This window comes from Rhinolophus hipposideros, assembly GCF_964194185.1.
Source record: "Rhinolophus hipposideros genome assembly, chromosome: 17".
Classification (NCBI taxonomy): domain Eukaryota; kingdom Metazoa; phylum Chordata; class Mammalia; order Chiroptera; family Rhinolophidae; genus Rhinolophus; species Rhinolophus hipposideros.
This window is the reverse complement of record NC_138063.1, coordinates 3,323,673-3,342,050: the sequence shown is the minus strand read 5'-3', so window position 1 is coordinate 3,342,050 and position 18,378 is coordinate 3,323,673. Positions and strand designations below refer to the sequence as shown.

Genomic DNA, 18,378 nt, shown 5'->3' with positions numbered 1-18,378 from the left:
TCCTTCCGTAGATGACTGGATAAAGAAGGTGTGATGTGTGTGTATACACACACACACACACACACACACACACACACACACGAGGGAATATTACTCGGCTGTAAGAAAGGATGAAATCCTGCTATTTGCGACAAATGGATGGATCTTGAGATTACTGTGCTAAGTAAAATAAGTCAGACAGAAGCAATTGTTTTTAAATATGTTTTTTTTATACTGGCACATGGGCTTCTTTTGGGGAGGCATAGAGGGGCAAGCCTGACTTCCTGACTTGCATCACAGCAGTTTTGTTTTAATCTGTTTTACAGAGTGGGAATTCACTGAAACAATATTTGAAAAGAGCTTCTCTATTCAGAAAAGTGAAGTAGTAATTTTAAATGTCCTGGAAAAGAGAGTTGAAACTTGGCAGTTTCTTTTGCAAGCCGGTTGAGAGACTCGCCTTTCTGTTACAGGTGCCATAGCACTGCTTCCTGAGCCAGCAGTGTGCTGAGGTGGCGTGCCCAGAGTCTGATTCTCATAAAGGATCACGCCTCAGGTTCATCCAACATGAAGGGAGTCTCCCTGAGGCTAATTTTATGGTTTTCATCCAGGGTGTCACTTTATGTGACTTTTGGATGAACGTATGTGTCTTTATGTTCAAAGGTTATAACCACGTGTATTTCCTTTGCAGGGTACGGTGCCAAGTGAGTGGCTGCTGACACAGGGAGTATCGTCAGCACTTTATTAATGATGGATACTGAGAAGAAACCGGAGAATGATGAGGATGAAGATGTAAACAAAGAAGCAGCAGACTCGACCAGCAGCTCCTCCTGTTTTGTGGGTTGTGGGCCCATGTCTGATGTGATAGCAGGTTCCTCTGCGAATTCCACAAGCAAAAGAGGTTTCTCAGAATCATCAAACTCAGACAGTGCCATTCTGGAGGAAGACGGAAATAAACGTGCTTCCAAGCGAATGAAATTAGCTGAGGTGGAGCCCCTCAGATCTGCAGAGGAAGGTGTTCGTGGGTTGGAAACGTCCCAGAGCTCAGTCCCAGGAGAGGGTGTGCCGTCAGATGAGACAGGGAAGGTGCCCTCCCTGAACGACTGCTCCGATGGCGACGCACGTCTTCCCCCCACCTTCTCCCCACTCTGCAGTTTCAGCATTGTTGATGCTGTTTCTCTGAAAACAGACACTGAAAAAAAGTCTGCTCAGGAAGTGGTTTCCCTTGACCAGGAAAGAGAATCCTCTTTTCCCACGAAAGAAATTAGTGTTAGTTGTACCATTGGAAATGTAGATTCAGTTCTCAAGTGCAACGCATGTGATCATTTATTTTCATCTTGCTTTGATTTGGAAAAGCACGCTGCATGCCACACGCAACAGTCTAAGGAGCACGCCTGCTGCCACTGCGGCCACCAAGCAGAGAGCAGCGCAGCATTGCAGACTCACGTGACACAGACGCACGGGCCACAGAAAGTCTTTTCTTGTGATCTCTGTGGCTTTCAGTGTGTGGAAGAAAACCTTTTGAATGCGCATTGTCTTGGCAAAACACATCTCCGACGTCAGAATCTTGCTGCTCGTGGAGGATTTGTACAGATCTTAACAAAAGAACCTTTTCCTAAGAAACCATGTACCATCGGAACAAAAAATGTCCGCTCAAAACCAAGAGCTAAACCAATAGCAAAGAATAGTGAGTCAAAAGGCCTAAGAAGCGTTGGAAGCAAATTGAAAGATTTCAGAGGAAGCTTTTCTAAACAAAGTGGAAGTAGCACTCAGCTTCTTGTTGAAATGGTGCCATCCAGGAATACTTTGTCAGAAAAAGTAGAGATCATTGAAGAAAATGTCACTTCCCTTGGCATAGCTGGAAATGCTGAAAGCCAGGGTAAAAAGTTAGGAGCTTTCGTCACCTCAGAGGGTCTCTTAGATAAATTGGAATCCAGCAAAAATACCCAACAGACAGTACACGGTGTCGGTTCAAGCCTGAGACCAAGACCGGAGCGACATGTTCTCGTGTTGGGTGACAGCTTCCGACGGCGGAGTGGCACCTTCGCCTTAAAAGGCCAGGCAAAGAAAAGGTTGAATTTGTTAGGAATTCATAAAAGAGGCGCTGGTGAGACTCAGAAGATGTATATGAAACACTTTAGACCACAGGTAAAAGCAGGAGATGCAGAATCCGCCCCTAAACACGGAGCTGCGAGTGGCGGTGTCCACAGTCTGGGCCTGCCTTCCTCAGAAGCCCAGGACCCGACGCAGGACGCAAGGGACGCCCACAGCGTGTGTTCCTTTGAGCCTCTGACCATGAGGGCAGCCTCTGACCACCAGACGGTGTGTCCTTGTACAGACTGTGGTCAGATATCCACGAGTAGCACAGAGTTGGAAATGCACGTGCAAAGGTGCCACGCAACAGACGTGAAATTTCACTGCCCAACGTGTGGGTTTTCCAGCGTGTCGCGGAGGGACTTGGACGAGCATTTGCACAATCAGCAGCATCAGCAGACCACGTCTGTCCTCAGCTGTCAGTGTTGTTCGTTTGTTTCCTGGAATGAAAGGGACCTTAGAGAGCACATGAAGGAAGAACACCGTATGGGCTTTCTGTGCGCTGCTTGTCATCTGTTCTTTGCGTCTGAGAAGGACATGCAGGAACACGTGGCAACTGAGAAGCATGCATGCTTATTGGTTCAGCCAAAGACTTGTCAACCACTTAACAGTGACTTGGTTTTACAGACTTTACCCTTGAGTACTTTAGAATCAGAAAACACAGAAGAGTCTATGAGCGAGTCAGGAAAAGCAGCTCAGGAAGCACTGGCCAAGTCCCGGGCCAGCCATGGGAATGAGGGAAGGCATTCCAGCAGGCCGCAGTTTCAGTGTAAGAAGTGTTTTTATAAAACGAGGTCATCCACTGTCCTCACGAGGCACATAAAGCTCCGGCATGGTCAAGACTATCACTTTCTTTGTAAAGCATGTAATCTGTATTCATTGAGCAAAGAAGGAATGGAGAAACACATTAAGAGAAGCAAGCACCTTGAAAATGCCAAGAAAAATAACATCGGCTTAAGCTTTGAAGAATGTATTGAAAGGGTGTGTATAGGTGCAAATGACAAAAAAGAAGAGCTCAGCGCCTCTGGCGGTGGGAGGACAGAAGGCCACCTAGCCGGTGTGCAGGTACAGGAGTGTTCCTCTCCCGATAAGGGCGCACTCACTGCCAAGGAACCGGCGCAGCCCGGTGCAATCGCCAAAGACGACGAACTAGCTTTGAGCGCCACTCCGAAGAGAGGGCGACCGAAAGGTGCTGTCTCACGGACGTGCTCACACTGCGGCCTTTTGGCCTCTAGTATTACAAACTTGACTGTTCACATTAGACGGAAGCACAGTCACCAGTACAGCTACCTATGCAAAGTGTGTAAGTATTACACCGTAACTAAGGGGGACATGGAACGGCACTGTGCCACCAAGAAACATAAAGGACGCGTAGGAGTAGAAGCAAATGGAAAGCAAAGTTCAGATATTATCGTTGGGCCTGAAGGCGGTAACCATGAAGCCTGTAGAGGGACCGCCCGAGCAGCAGTGTCCGGTGAACGTGCTGATCCGTCAGCTGAGTCAGGGCCCTCGACGGCAGGAAAGCCCAGGGAAGAGCACGGCAGCCCCACGGAAGTCCAGCTCGACAGGGGTTTTCATTGTGCAGATGGGGAGGCGAGCAGGCACCTTCCTGAGAAAAAGGAACAAGTGTCTCCAGACCCAGAGGAGCTGATGCAGCAGGGGGATGCCTGCTCTCAAAGCGATGTCGCGACTACAGGTGACAACAAATGCGCCCACTGTGAGTTTCACGCTCACTCTTCTGCTTCTCTGGAACTGCACGTGAAACGGAAACACACAAGAGAGTTTGCGTTTTATTGCATGGCATGTGATTACTATGCCGTGACGCATCGAGAGATGACGAGGCACGCGGCGACAGAAAAGCACAAGGTGAAAAGGCATTCTTACCTGCACTCTTCTGATGCAGAGGCGGGTTCTGCAGAAACGTCCCCAAACATTATTGTTCCTGAGGAGCAGCACCCACAAAGTCCTGAGGAATTTCCAGTCATTTCAGACCAACCACCAGAAACTCTTAAAGCTAGAAATACTGCTGATTGTTCAATTTTAGGTGGTAATATTAATTTAGACGTGTCCAAAGTACTCTGTGCTCCTGACACTGTAGAAATTGAGACTGAGGAAGAATCCAGTCTCAGTGGAGAGCATTCCTTTTGTGAAACTTTCCAACAGCCCCTCGCTAAGGATCAAGTTAGGAAACCCGAGGAAATGGTGTCCCTTAATATTTCCTCTAAATATGGCTCCCTGTGCAAATTTCAGAATGAGAATTCAGGAAGCTCAGCTTTGAATTACGAGACAGCAAAGAAAAGCCACGATCGGTCGAGTGGCATCGGTGATCCAAATACACACTGTGAGAGCCATGGAGGAAGCGTTGAGGACATGGCAGGTGAGGCCCTTGGCAGACACGGCGATCCCTGCGTCCCCGGTGGAGCGCACTCCGCAGACAGCACGCTGCATGCCGTGGTGCGAATGGCAGGAGGACAGCTACACCCCGATAGCAGTGACCATGACAAAGCTGGAAATGTGCAGACTTCAGGGGATTTGAAAGATGTGCGAGGAGATCCCGCTCTGGAAAATAAGGACATTCTGATGAATTCACAACATGAAAATGAAATTATTTTGGAAGAGGACGGTCTCGCTTCTGACAGCACAGTGGAGAGTAACGATGTTTACGGAACTATAATCAGCATTGATGAGAAAGGACAGGCCATGTACAGTTTGGGCCGGTTTGATTCTTCCATAATAAGAATAAAGAATCCGGAAGATGGTGAACTGATAGACCAGCCTGAAGAGGGTGTGGAAGCAGCGCCAGTGAGGCTCAGTGAGTCGTCCCTCAAAGACTGTGCTCACGGGGTGAAGAAGAAGAGACCCGAAGGCAGCCCGTTTGGGGAGTCCACACGCATCCGCTGCGACGACTGCGGCTTCTTGGCGGACGGCTTGAGTGGACTGAATGTTCACATAGCCATGAAGCATCCCACGAAAGAGAAGCACTTCCACTGCCTGCTGTGTGGGAAGTCCTTCTACACGGAGAGCAACCTGCACCAGCACCTGGCCAGCGCTGGCCACCTGAGGAACGAGCAGGCCAGCGTGGAGGAGCTTCCGGAGGGCGGCGCCACCTTCAAGTGTGTCAAGTGCACGGAACCCTTTGACTCGGAGCAGAGTTTGTTCCTGCACATTAAAGGGCAGCACGAGGAGCTGCTGCGGGAGGTGAACAAGTACATAGTGGAAGACACTGAGCAGATCAACCGTGAGAGAGAGGAGAACCAGGGAAACGTTTGCAAGTATTGTGGCAAGATGTGTCGGAGCAGCAACTCCATGGCATTTCTGGCCCACATTCGTACTCACACAGGTACGTGACCTGCCGCACGCCTGTGCTCACCTGTGCGTGCAGACGGGTGGGAAGCAGTGCACGCCCTCCCCTCGAGCGAGCTGGAGTCCTACCTGGAGTCCTGGGTGCACTTGCTGGCTGGCCCTCATGGCTCCCCTTCCCCGGGCGCTGCTGGCTGGGGCTCTGGGCTGCGGCTGGTCGTTTCTAAAGGCGGTTGCACCTCACGGATCCCAACGGCAGGCTCCTGACACATTTCTTTCTGTTTCATCTCACAGCCCAGTCCTCTGCTGTTGTTAAAAGCCCCTCTCCGAGCTTTTCAGATGCCTCCGAGTCCTAATTGTTTGGTTTTCCCCGGAGTCTGTTAAGTGGCACTTGGGGATTCAGAGGACATATTAAATGGCTTTTGAGGAATGGGATAGTAAACATTTTCTTACAATTTTAGGGATTTAAAAATATTCACTGCCAGAGAGTTTATATCCGAATGTGGAACTCCCAGCCAGCGAGATTCTCCTTTCAAAGATTCACGGTAGTCAGTGCTTTTCCAAGTCGGCATGTGTGGGGATTTGGTTTTCGCAGAGGTGGGAGCGCCTGATTTTGTTTCTGTGCTCTGTCACATACAGTGTTCCATTTTAATGTTTAATTTTAGGTGGAGATTTTTTAAAAAACTTTTTTTTGGTGGAAAATGCATAAGCCACTGTTCTAAATTTATGTAAAAATTCACTGCACTGTTTCTATAAACCTGCCATACATTCTTTATTTTAAATAGACAGCTTTTCTAAATCATTGGGCTCTGCTTAGACAAGTTCTGTCTCCATGGTTGAATTTATGAGTGGATTTGAATAATAAATTCACATTTCAATGAACATATTTTCATTAAAACTGTAAGGTTTATTTTACTGTACTTTTAAATAATGGCTTATTATTAAAGCTATACTTTAAATTCATGCAGTTTTTGAAACTTTGTGCATCGTTATAAGGACGAAGACAAAAGAGTAGGGAACATTATTAATAGAGTTAGGTGATTAAAGATAGATAAAAGTTGTTCGTTGACAGAGCTCCCAGGGCAGCCTGCAAAAGACGAAGCTTGGTAAATAGCAGCACTGTCCTGTCGCCTGGCTTCCCAATGCACTAGAGCCACTGGTGGGGGACAGGTCCAGAGACGTGTTTGCTGGCTTGGTGACACCTCTGTTGGGACTGTGTTGCAGCTCACTTTCTGAAATGACATGGTTTTAGGAATCAGGCTTGTTCACACGTGCAGAAAATATGTACTTTCTTAATATGCCCTCTTAAGGCAGATAAAACTGAATAAAACTAAGGAAGATGCTAATGGAGGCCTTTTTAGAATTCTTTATGCAACTGTCTGGTCAAGACATGTTGCTTATAATTGATGTGTCCATTACTTGAATTCTCTTGTAATTATAGTCAATAAGTCTTGTAAATGTGTTAAAGCTCACTAAAAGCATACAAATTCAAGAACAGAGTAAGGCTAATAATTTAAAATAATCAATGTAGGCATTTCAGCACTTAATTTCCCTTGTGTGTTGATAGCTGATCATTCTTAATCCATTAAGATTTATTTAGTCGTTTACAATGCAAAATAGGTTTGCACTGGTCACTTGTGCCATTTGAAAATGTCCACCAGGTTAAGTGCAGAATGTAGTCCATTAGTCTTCCTTGACTATATGTATTAATTGCATTTAAAATCAAGTTAATGTGGATGTGAAAGTGAGGTAACTATCAATATGTGACAAAGTAACCGTACTTATATAAGTTACATCATTGATTGTAGCATTTAGTAAAAGTTCGCATACTTTTTAACGTTTTGTGTTTTGTGTCGGGCTGACCAGCATGTACATTTTTGTGGAGTTCTGAGGTGCCTCAGGGCACTGCTAGTCTACCCTTCAGGTTCACAAGTCATTTTTTGGAGGGAAGTTGCTCTCCAGGTTTTCACTCCAAGTTTTTTTCTTGGCCCATCTGAAAATGAATTGCTTTTCTGAGACTTTGCTTCTGTCCATGAACTAGTAATGTGGGGACTGTTATTAATGGTTAACTGGAAAAGCCTTACTCTTCCAATCCCTGTTTTCATATTTTGTGATTTACTATATGTTTTATGTAACCTTTTCTCCCCATCCTTAGCACGATAAAAGCAGCACTGTAAGAAATAAATGAATTTGGGTTATCAAGAATTGTACGAAGAAAGCACCCCCGAGTTTTTCTGTGTGTTTGCTGGTAGGAAGCCGTCAGCATGACCAGAACGGGCAGTGTCTCCTTCCCAGTGTGTTGTAGTCCAAAACAGTGTTGTTTTCTCTCGGCATCATTCTGTTAGTTAGAGCTTTCATTTACTTTACATTGGAAAATGCCATTAAGCTAGAAGACTGTCTGAAGCCTGTCATTTCATGTTCGGAGTGCGCTGGTCTCGTGTGCTATTTGAAAGTGTTCACGTGGGGAGACCGGGAGGTGTGTGACTTCACTGAGAAATTGCCAGGTTAGGGCTGGTTGTGTTTGTAACTTACCGTTTCCCCGAAATCAGACCTAGACGGACCATCAGCTCTAATGTAGCTTTTGGAGCAAAAATTAATGTAAGGCCCGGTATTACATTATATTATAAGACCCAGTCTTATATTACAGTAAAATAAGACTGGGTCTTATATTAATTTTTGCTCTAAAACACACAGTAGAGCTGAGTGTCTGGGTAGGTCTTATTTTCGGGGAAACACGGTATTATGTGACAGTTCAGAAGCTGAGTCCGCTTGAGAAGAGATGGGTTAGGGGTCGTTTGTTGAGTGTAAGAGAGAGAACATGGGGTTTACCTGGTTCGCTGCTTCCTCTCAGAGCCCTACACACAGTTGGCTCTCAGTGTTATTTGTGATGAATGAATGAAGTTCAGTGTGTAGGGAGGAGCGTAGAATTCAGGCTGTAGTTCAGAGGCATTAGATGATGGGTAGAGTGCGTCTTCCTTGATTCTGTGGGACCTAAAGTTTTATTAATTGTCAAATGTTCATGTCACACCTGTGTGTGCATAGCGGTCAACAGTGACTGACGTTGGGGTGGCCTGTGGAGGTCAGTGAGAGACCTAGTTGTTAACGTCTCGGGAATTCTAGGGGTGACATTGGAAGGTGCCAGGAAGCCAGAGAGCCTCTTTCGTTTTGCCCCTTCAAAACACCTCACAAGCCGAATTGAAAGAAAAAAAAACACCTGCTTGGGATGCTGTCCCAAGGAATGGAACTATTTAAAATAATATTGGTAGTTCATAATAATCACAATACCCCTGAGAGACACAGTTAGAAATATGTGGTTTTACCAAATTTGCCTTATAAATACTATGACTGGATTCATTTTGGGTTGTGCATAGTAAGCTTAAACGTGGAAACATTATCAGTTAGGAAAAAAGGGAAACTTTTTTTTTTTTCTTATACCGAAAAGTATTACCTGTAGTCCACTAGCATTTGAATTTTTATGGCACCGAAAGGAGATGTTTATACGGTCGACTCTGAATATAAGACCAGAAAAATAGCCGGCGCCCCAGGGGTTTCTACCTGAAAGCAGTCCACCAGGTAACTCACGTACGTGTTGTTAGCACACTAGCATTGAGCGCGGAAACCTGGAGGAGCCAGATGTCTCATCGCGGAGCCACGCACAGCTCACTAAAAACACAGAAGGTCTGAACCCGGCCCCTGGTGGCACTTGCGGCACAGGAGCTCGATGTCATCACAGTGGCAGTGCAGTGTGAGCGAGGTGGAAACTTCCACCCCCAGCGAGGTCTTTCAGATCCTCTCACCAACTTGTAACACAAATGTTCTGAGGGCTTTATCTTCTTTGTTCGGAGTCCTGGTGTTATTGTTAATTAATAATTGCCTAATTACCTTATTATCTTTAATGCATTTTAATTGCAAGTACAGGTAAATTGGTTCTTCTCACTCTTTTCTAAGTCCCTTTATAGAGGTCTGTGTCGAGACGAAATGTTTCAAAGCAGTGATAGGCTTAGTTTTATCAGAATCATTTAAATAAACTGTAGTTTCTAATGTGATTGATAGAATGTGATTGCTGTAAGCTGCAGTCTCAACCTGCTTTTGACATTTAAACATACAAAGCCAACTAGATAGAACCATTCAGGTGCTAAGTATGTTTTACATCTATTTCCAGCAGTGGAAATGGAGGCATTAAGAGCTCTGGCTTCATTGTCATTGAACTGTGAAATATTCAACCTTCCCTGCCTGTGCTTGGTACTGTTGGCTTTTTTATTTCTGTTAGAAGATTAAAATTAAATGCTTCACTTTTTTTGTCAGCTTTTGGGAATTAAATTGAAATTTAAGACTCTCAAATTTTTTACTGAGTGCTTCAATTTCAACAAAGTATTCTTGGACGATTTTTTTTTCAAGGGCACTGCACAAAGGTTCATTGATCAAATATGATTTATTGCAATTTTTTTATTTGAGCTCTTTTTGTATATTAAAATTCACATGTTTTATATTCTGTCTAACCGTATTAGAAGAGGTATTTCAGCAAATAGGCACTAAACATGATATGACAAATCTGGAATCATATTGTGCTGATTTTAAACTGATTTTTATGATTTTGATTGATTTATTTGAACCTTTAGTGGTTAGTGAATCAGAAAATGATATATCAATATTGCACCTTAAAAAGTGTTGCTTCTCATTAAGGTGAGTACTTATGTATTAGTAACTATGTTGCAGTTACAATCTGTTACTGACACTAAGTTTGTCCACTCTGAAATCTGTTCTCTCATTAAGTGTAGGTTGATCTTATTTCTTTATGAAATAAAAGCACATTTATCGGTACTATGCTTTTTTTTTTTTTTTTTTTTTTGGTACTATGCTTTTTATGTTGAAATATTTGTTCTTGAAATCAATAATAATCAAACTAAAATGTCAGTACTTCTGGTTTGTAGAATCATCACAGATTTTTACTATAAAATGATCATAAAAACAAATAATTTATCCACCATATATTCTTACATCGAATGTTATTAAAAGAGTAATATAATGAATTATTTGGAATAAACGTCAGAAGAAATCTAAAATACCATCATTAATGCCAGTAAATTCAAAGCGGCAGAAATATGGGGAAATGAGGTGGCCACAGAGAAGTTTATTTGATGATAAATATGCTTTAAAAATATCAGCTACTCCATGCATTTATGCTTTTTTAAATGTTTCATTTTAAATGTTGAGTGACTTTCAAAGATATTTTTGTGACTTGTAAGAAAACATTTAAGATTATTTAGTTCATCTCAGCTGCTTAGTGCTGCTGGATAGTGTCACTTTGGACTTAAAAATCTTACAAATGTTACTGAAAGTTAGGAACCCTCACTGAAACATTAGAGTCGTCTTGGGGGAATAATTGTGGAACACAGGTCTTTTCAAGTTAGAAAGGAATGCAAGTGTTCCATTTTGGAGATTAGATTAAAAGTGTGATTTAAGATCTAAGCCTCTTTGCAAACTGTCAATAATGTGTTATTCAAATTCAAATCGTATTTTATGTTAAATTTACTTAGGATCAAAACCATTCAAGTGCAAGATATGCCATTTTGCAACAGCTCAGCTTGGCGATGCCAGAAACCATGTGAAAAGGCACCTTGGGATGAGGGAGTACAAGTGTCACGTCTGTGGGTGAGTAAATGGAGACCCTCTGCGGTGGTGAGCCAGGAAGCCTGTGCAGGGTAGCCATTGTCTCAGAACTCAAGCCGGGTGTGAGTAAGAGTGGCTCAAATTATGCATGCACATCCTCCTTCCAATTGTTATGGTGAATTCCTTAAACGCAGTTATGACATTCTTCTCCCACTTCTAATCCTGTCCCGAAGATGAGCACTTTTATGGGCTACAAGGTCAATTTGAACCCATAATCTGTAAATTGACTAAATTATAGGGTGTTCATTCACATTGCCAGAGAGAACCGTAAATTCCATTTAAAGACATGAAAAATACATAATATAGCTTTGGGAGTGTATATGGATTTTTTTTTACTTTTGCTGTACCGCTTTAATTTTAATCACCTCAATGGCTCTTTGGATTTGTTGGACATATTCTATAAGGAAAAAAGCTGAAAAAGATGTCATTTCAAATAACAGTTACTGATTATTGTGGGGATAAAGCTTTAAAAAAGTGTATAATGTAAACTTCATTTCAAAACTTTTAAAAAATTGTTTTATTAGTTCATGGCTGTTTCCTCTAAGGAATCATTCACAGTGTTTAATTGTCACTCAGATGTGTTGCATTTCATAGGAAACACTGAGACACCTTAATGCAAAAGTAATTTATTTAGCAGTAATGCTTAAAAGGTTTTAAAATGTCATGACATCTATGGTATAACAGGGCCTTCAGAGCTGGATTTTAATACCCTACTTCTGATTAAAAATATATTTTCATGTTATTATGCTAGAGAAATTAACTAATAAGTGCATCGTATAAAAACACTTTATATGAAATCTGAGAAACCTGAAATTCTTATGTCTAATTCACAAAATACTACAGTTTCAAATTATACTACAGTATTTAATTATATACTGTGCTCATGTTACATTAGATTTACTATTTTATTGGAAGATTCTTCTGGTTGGCACTACCATGTAAATGTAAATATCTTTTAAGTCAAAAACAGGTTCTTTTTTTTTGGTTGGACAGTGAACTTCATCCTGGGATGCAGTTGTGTTTTTTGACCCTTAAGAGAGTTTTACAAATAAGTTTGCAAGCAATTTGATTAACCATGGTCTGTGATTTATTCATTGGCAGAACTGATGGTTCAGTGACTTGCAGCGAAAGTAAATGAAGATGAACCTTTGCCCTAAAGCCCCCTGAAGATCAGTGGGAGAATGAGTTTTGTTGCTACTGATTTTAGCTTCAAGGGTCGAGTGCCAAATGGTTCATTTTAATTGCTCTGGGTCTTGGAATTTAAAAAGATATCTCATTTGTTGTTTTTACCATATGAGTTATAGGAAAGAGGAAGGCCCTGACTCCAATGGAAATTTGCCATTACTGGGCAATGAGCAGTTTCTTCCTCATTTCTGCAAAATAAGTCAACACACTCTGTTATGAGAAATCAAATTCCATCCATTTTTCTTAGGGTTGCTAAGACCCTGGAAACGTTTTCAGAGAACAGTTTCTGACACACGTAGTATCAAAAGCGGCACGTGACCGACTGGCATTGATCGTGTAGTTTGAACAGTGCATGCTTTGCGTGCTTGACCACGTACAATTGAAGTGCTGCACTAGTGGTTTACATATTTGATTCCCAAGATAAAGACTTATAAATACACATAGATATACTGAGTTTTATGCCACTGGCGTAGAGGTCTACATGTGTATGTGTGCATAGAAAAAGCAGTCTAGATTCCAAAATTGTATCTCTTAGAATTATGGTAGCCATTGAATCTTATTTGACTGTGAAATGATAGAACTCTTAATTTTTTAAAGTGAAATTTGATTTAAAAGTTACGTAACAATAGTTCGTACAGGGTAGGTATTTTCACAGTGCAGCTAAAAGTTCTGAAGAATTGCAGTAAACTGAAAAATGCCTATTGATCTTTGTGGTCGAAACAGAACAATAGTGAGTTAGATGCCCTTTAATGTTAAAGAAAAGGTGTCAGAGGCTGTGTGTTTCAAAGGGATGGGACGGTTTGTAGGTTCAACGGAGAGTGGAAAGCATTGAACCACGTGAGGAAGGCTTGGCGTTCATGGTGGCAGTGGAGAGCATGGGTACATTAACGTCACTGACAATGTCAATTCATTATCATTGATGGCTAAATAATCTTTGAAATGCCCAGTGGACCTATTAGTTCCTGAACATAAGCAGCTCATGCTGCATTTCTTCATTAGCTTTAATTGCTATCAATTTTACCTTTTAAAAAATCACGCCTTGAAAGGTGAAGTGATCTTTCAGGAACATTAACTCTATAATTTTGTCACAAATAGAAGGTCCTGTACTGTGTTTTCTTTTTTGCAGTAGTTACTGTCTCTGTCTTTCAGAACTTGATTCATAACCTCTTCATTATTTGAGTTGTAGGAAACTGTTTTTCAAATAATCCTGATTGAGTAATAGTATATAAAAATAGGGAGGCAGGCACATTTTAACAGTGAAATGATCACACTGTGTTCATTTTTTTAGAAACCTCTTGGCTTTCTTTGGAAAAAACCTAGTATTTTAGGGTGAAATTGATGGAAAAACAAACACCGCGTTTTGTTGAATGGAGCTCAGTATGAGTGTTTCAGATTATTTGTGATTGATTGACTGCTTTTTCATAGCTTTATGTATCTTTTTAGAAGAAGACGGGAGATGCTCATCAAATCTATCTATAGCTTACATTTTTTCCTAAGGCTTAGTTTAAAGGTTGTACATTGGCTACTCTGTTAACAAAAACTGCCTTTTAAACTTTTAATTTCAGTTGTTTGGATCTACGCTGATTTTCTTCGAATTTTTAAGCTAAATTTTAAGGTATCTTTTCCTCCCATTGGCAAATCTTAGCTACAGTAGATCGTGGATTTAAGTTAGTTTGACAAGAGAAGCTGAATGTGTTAGATGTCTGATTCCTGTTAGGTAGCTAGGATTCAGAATTCAGGATTTAAGTTTTGTTTACCTAGGGTTTAGATTTTCATGTTATAGTGAAAATTTCAAAAATGTATTGCTTTATACTTCCTGTTTTAAGAACATGTTATAGATAGCTTCATTTTAAAGCCTTTTATTTTACTTTCACTTTTAGGGGGAGCAATTTTTGAATAGTACTGTTTCCTAGTGTTTTTCTTACGTTTGAATATGATCTCGAGAAATTTTGTAGAATGTAGGTGTATTTATATATACTTGATGGATACTTAGCATGAAAATGTGCTATGGGTCTGACGTAGGGCTTAGTGAGGGAGAAAATACCAAGTGATCGAAGCATTCTTATGCATATGTTAATAATTTTGGTGGGAACATATGTTTAAAAACAGGTTAATCACATATTTTTACTAAATCCATGATCTGTACCTTCGTTTTTTTCAGTAGTCAAGAACTTGCAAATCTCAATGGCTTAAAAAAGTCATTATAGACACTGTTTTGTTAAATTCATTTAAATATATTTAATACTCCCTATGAGTTTATATAATACTCTCAATACTAAATAGTATTTATGCAGGGCTGTGGTTTAATGTACACCTAAATTAACATTCACTGCGTTTGTTGAACTCTGTAGTTTCATGAGATGTTTATGTCAAGTTTATTATCTCCACTCTACAGGTGGGAAACTTGAGATTAAAAGTATTTTTAGTGATGGACCACTGTTCCCTTCCTTTTAACTGTCCCTTTGCTTTCTCTGCTTTTTGTAATATCTGTTGTCTTGGTTACTGCCTTTAATTTGTACTGATTTTTTTCCTCCCTAGGTTGTTCTCACTAGCGCGTAATAACTGTAACTTATCTCCGTCCAGCCTCCAGCCCCCCTCCTTTTCTGCTTTTGCTCAGATTGACGTTCTTTTAAAAAAAATTGCTTGCACAGCGTTTTACTTTTAATATTCTGATATTCAGTCTCTTTTATTTGTGTCTCTGTTTCATTCTTCTCAGACTAATGCATAGTTTTAAATAATTTTATTATTTCCCCCATTGTTCTTTATGTGTTGATAATTTATTGCACTTGAGTGGTTACAAATGGAACATGGAATAATAAAGAGAAGTAAGTGCCTAAAAAAGTGAAGATTTTATTATCTTTTCATTAGGATGAGGGGTAAAATTGATCAACTTGGGTTATTGTTTTTTGTTTTTCATTACTATTACTAAAACAAACAAAAAAGAGTTAGTAGAAAACAGTAAGTAGCCTGTGATTTCAGTAACCCTAGAAGATGATACCTAACTTTTGGATGCCCTTCCTTATTCACAAAGACCCCAATATGCCTGATTTCGGGATTATGTTATTTTCAGATTGATTTCCTTATGTCCAGTTTTGAATCTTGTGGATGGAGTTAAATAGTTGAGTACAATGTACTTAATCAGGAGAGAAGAAGGGCATTTTCTAAATCTGTCACCTCTGGGTTCATGAAAAGATTCTAGACAGTTTCCATTGTGTATTAATGTGCTTTTGAAGTGTTTATTCTTAGTTGGTGTAAGAAACCTTAAAAAAAAGTAGGAAGTTATTAATGCGGTAAAACACTTTTTTTTTTTTGCGTGTGTGGCATTACCTAGTTTTTGTGCATTGGAAGGGATCTCTGTGTAGATGATTATAATGTCACTTTCTGACCTTTGCAGCTTGAATAATTGTAAATCATTGCTTCATAACGTGTCAGAGAATGTCTGTACTAGGCAATTAAATGGCAGAATATAATAGACCAAATTATTGCCTGTCATGTTTTCAACAACACAGTTAGTATTTGAGTTACACTTAATCATTACGTGCATTAGCAACTTCATTGGAATCCAGCTTCAGGCTGAGCATGAAATACATTACATTATTTAAACCTCTAATGGTACAAGTCATTTATTTGTGTTGAAGTGTACAACATGCAGAGTTTCATAAAGCAAGGAACACTTGAGAGCTTAATTTATCCAAATCAAAGTCTAAATGCAGATAAACACAAGTGGCAAAAATTAGTAATTTTTATAGGCTGGAAATATTTAAAAATACATGGTTGTGGGTAATTGCAGGCAGCAGGAATAAATTAAAATCACTATTTTTAGTCTGCTCTGAGAACTAAAGCCATGTATACCTAAATCATTAAAAGCACCACGGAATTGCATTTTTAGCTGAACAATTAATTACACCCATCATATCTACAGATGTTTCCAAATAAAGTAAGTATTTGGTTCAGCTGGTAGTTTTGGTCAAGAAGATACAGATAGAAAAAGTTTGCTTTATATTGGGGCATGAATTATGCTTATAACAATAAAAGTGCAGCATCTCTCATTTTTGTAAAAAAATCTAAACATTAAAATACTCTCATTATAAAGGGTGTGTTACATATTTTATCTGTGTACTATTTTAATGCATTTTGTTGAATGATATATTTTTGTCTTTAGTTTGAAATTTAAAAAAACGCCACGTAATGAATATTGTCTCTCTTCCTGTCAGTGAGGAGTACGAAACTAACAAAGCTAACAAATTAATTGGTCGTTTATTCCTCTGATGTTCAAGTCCTTGCAATACTGTTTAAACAGTGAACGGACATTGTTTTATATTTTTATATGCAAATCACTTTGTAATTTGAAAATCGAGCCAATTTCTCAGTTATAATTTTAAAAAACACGCTTTCTCAGACATGATGCAAGGGTGTTTTTCAATGAACGTTTTGTAAATCCCAGAGAGACCTGGGGGGACGTTCAGGTCAACGGAGAAGAAACAGAAGAAGGTTGTCCCCAATCTCTCCTCATGGGGCAAGGAGACCTTTCTCCCCACCGTACCCTATTCTCTTTGTTTGTGGTAGTCTTTTGTTGAATTTTTGCCATGGAAGAGTGGGGTTGTAGAGTTATCCCAAGGCAGGAAGTATGATCAACCTATAATAAAATGGAAATGAAATACACATTGTCACTTCTTGGTGTTATAGTTGAACATATTGGCCTGTGTCTGTAACGTCTTTTCCAGTGAAAAAGTCATGTCTCAGTGATTTAAGTCATTTTGCTTTATTTTTATTTTAACATGGGCTCATGGTGACTTTAAAATCTTTGTGGGATCTCAGGATTCTTTAGCCCTCCTGGTCTCTACAGCGGGATATAGGAGGGTAGCCCCTCTCTTGGTTTCCTTTGCCTGTTCTGTGATTTTTTTATTTGTTAGTTTGTTTTCTTCCTCTCTCTTCCTGTTCATGTGTTTCCTTTACTTTCTGGAGGGATTTGCTCTTTGATTGTCCAAGACAGAATGAGAGGAGGTGTTAGAAATGTACATGGGCGGGAAGTATAATCACTGAGTCCTGTGGTTATTCATTTTCCCGTGGACAGATTATCGAGAGTTTCCTCTTCATGCAGGCCCAGTGCCCAGGTGGTACAAGGGCCCTGTGGTCACATGCTCCACGCAGAAGAGGTTGGCAGAAAGGGACATGTGCCACCAGAGTAGGAGCGAGGAATGGTGGTCCTTGGTGGGGAGGGGCGTTTCTCACCTCCGCTCGGGGGGAACCGGAAAGGCGTCCTTGAGAGGTTCCTTTTGTGTTGAACCTTAAGGGGTGAGGAGGTATTCACAAGGCAGATTTGGACATTTTTAATAGAGGGAACAAAAGAGCAGAAATACCAAAGTGTGGAAAAGCACGACATTAAGAACAGCACAAGAAATTTCTGGAGTATAAATGGCCACGTGGGGTGAAATGGGAGATTTGTAAAATACTAAATAAACATTTATGGAACTCATATATGCCAGTGCTGTTAGTCTTTAGGGTTAAGGTAAAAGGAATACCTGCCTCAAGTGGGCAGAGAAAGCTTAGGTAAAGAAAGGTCCGTGTCTTGTTGTCCGATTCAGAAAAACTTTCATGGGCTCGCTAGCATTTGTCGTGAAGGCAAGCGGAGGTGGGGCAGGGCAGCCCATTGGGGCAGTCTTCGTGGATGCTCAGCCGGGGCCTGGTGTGTTTAGGATGCGCAAGGACGTCGGCCCTGCCAGCGGGGGTGGTTGGGAGGCAAGGAGGACAGTTCCTGGGGCAGCTGGGTGAGGCTGGCATAGCCCCATCACAGAGCTGTCCCACGCAAGGTGCTGAGTGCTGGAGTGCTGGCTTTTGCCTCCGCTTTCCGTCTCTCCTTTCTCACTTGACTTCCTTTCTTCTGGTTCCCTGGACGGTGCATGGGCGGTGAAGGGAGGACACAGAGCCTGATGGGAAAGGAATTACTACTTCAGAATCAAGGGGTGGGGGATTGGCCACAGGAATTATTTTTAAGAGATTGTCACTGTTTGTAATTTTAATTAGGGATGTTATCGATTGTAATGAATGAATTAGGGATGTTATAATTGTAATGAAAATAGGTTGGGACTGGTTCTGTATAAGTTAATGCAGCATAGTTCCAGATAATAATTACAGGGGCACATACGCATGCTG

General features: G+C 41.0%; 1 protein-coding gene across 2 annotated transcripts in view; it reads left to right on the top strand.

Annotated features, from left to right (window-relative positions):
• Window positions 1-18,378, top strand: part of ZNF407 (zinc finger protein 407) — a 378,104-nt gene that overhangs the window by 20,529 nt on the left and 339,197 nt on the right. For both annotated transcript variants that reach the window (XM_081078987.1, XM_081078988.1), the window contains 2 exons: window positions 668-5,410; window positions 10,908-11,022. In XM_081078987.1, coding sequence (XP_080935113.1) covers window positions 724-5,410; window positions 10,908-11,022 — 4,802 coding nt within the window. In that variant the 5' untranslated portion in view covers window positions 668-723. The remainder of the gene's footprint in view (window positions 1-667; window positions 5,411-10,907; window positions 11,023-18,378) is intronic.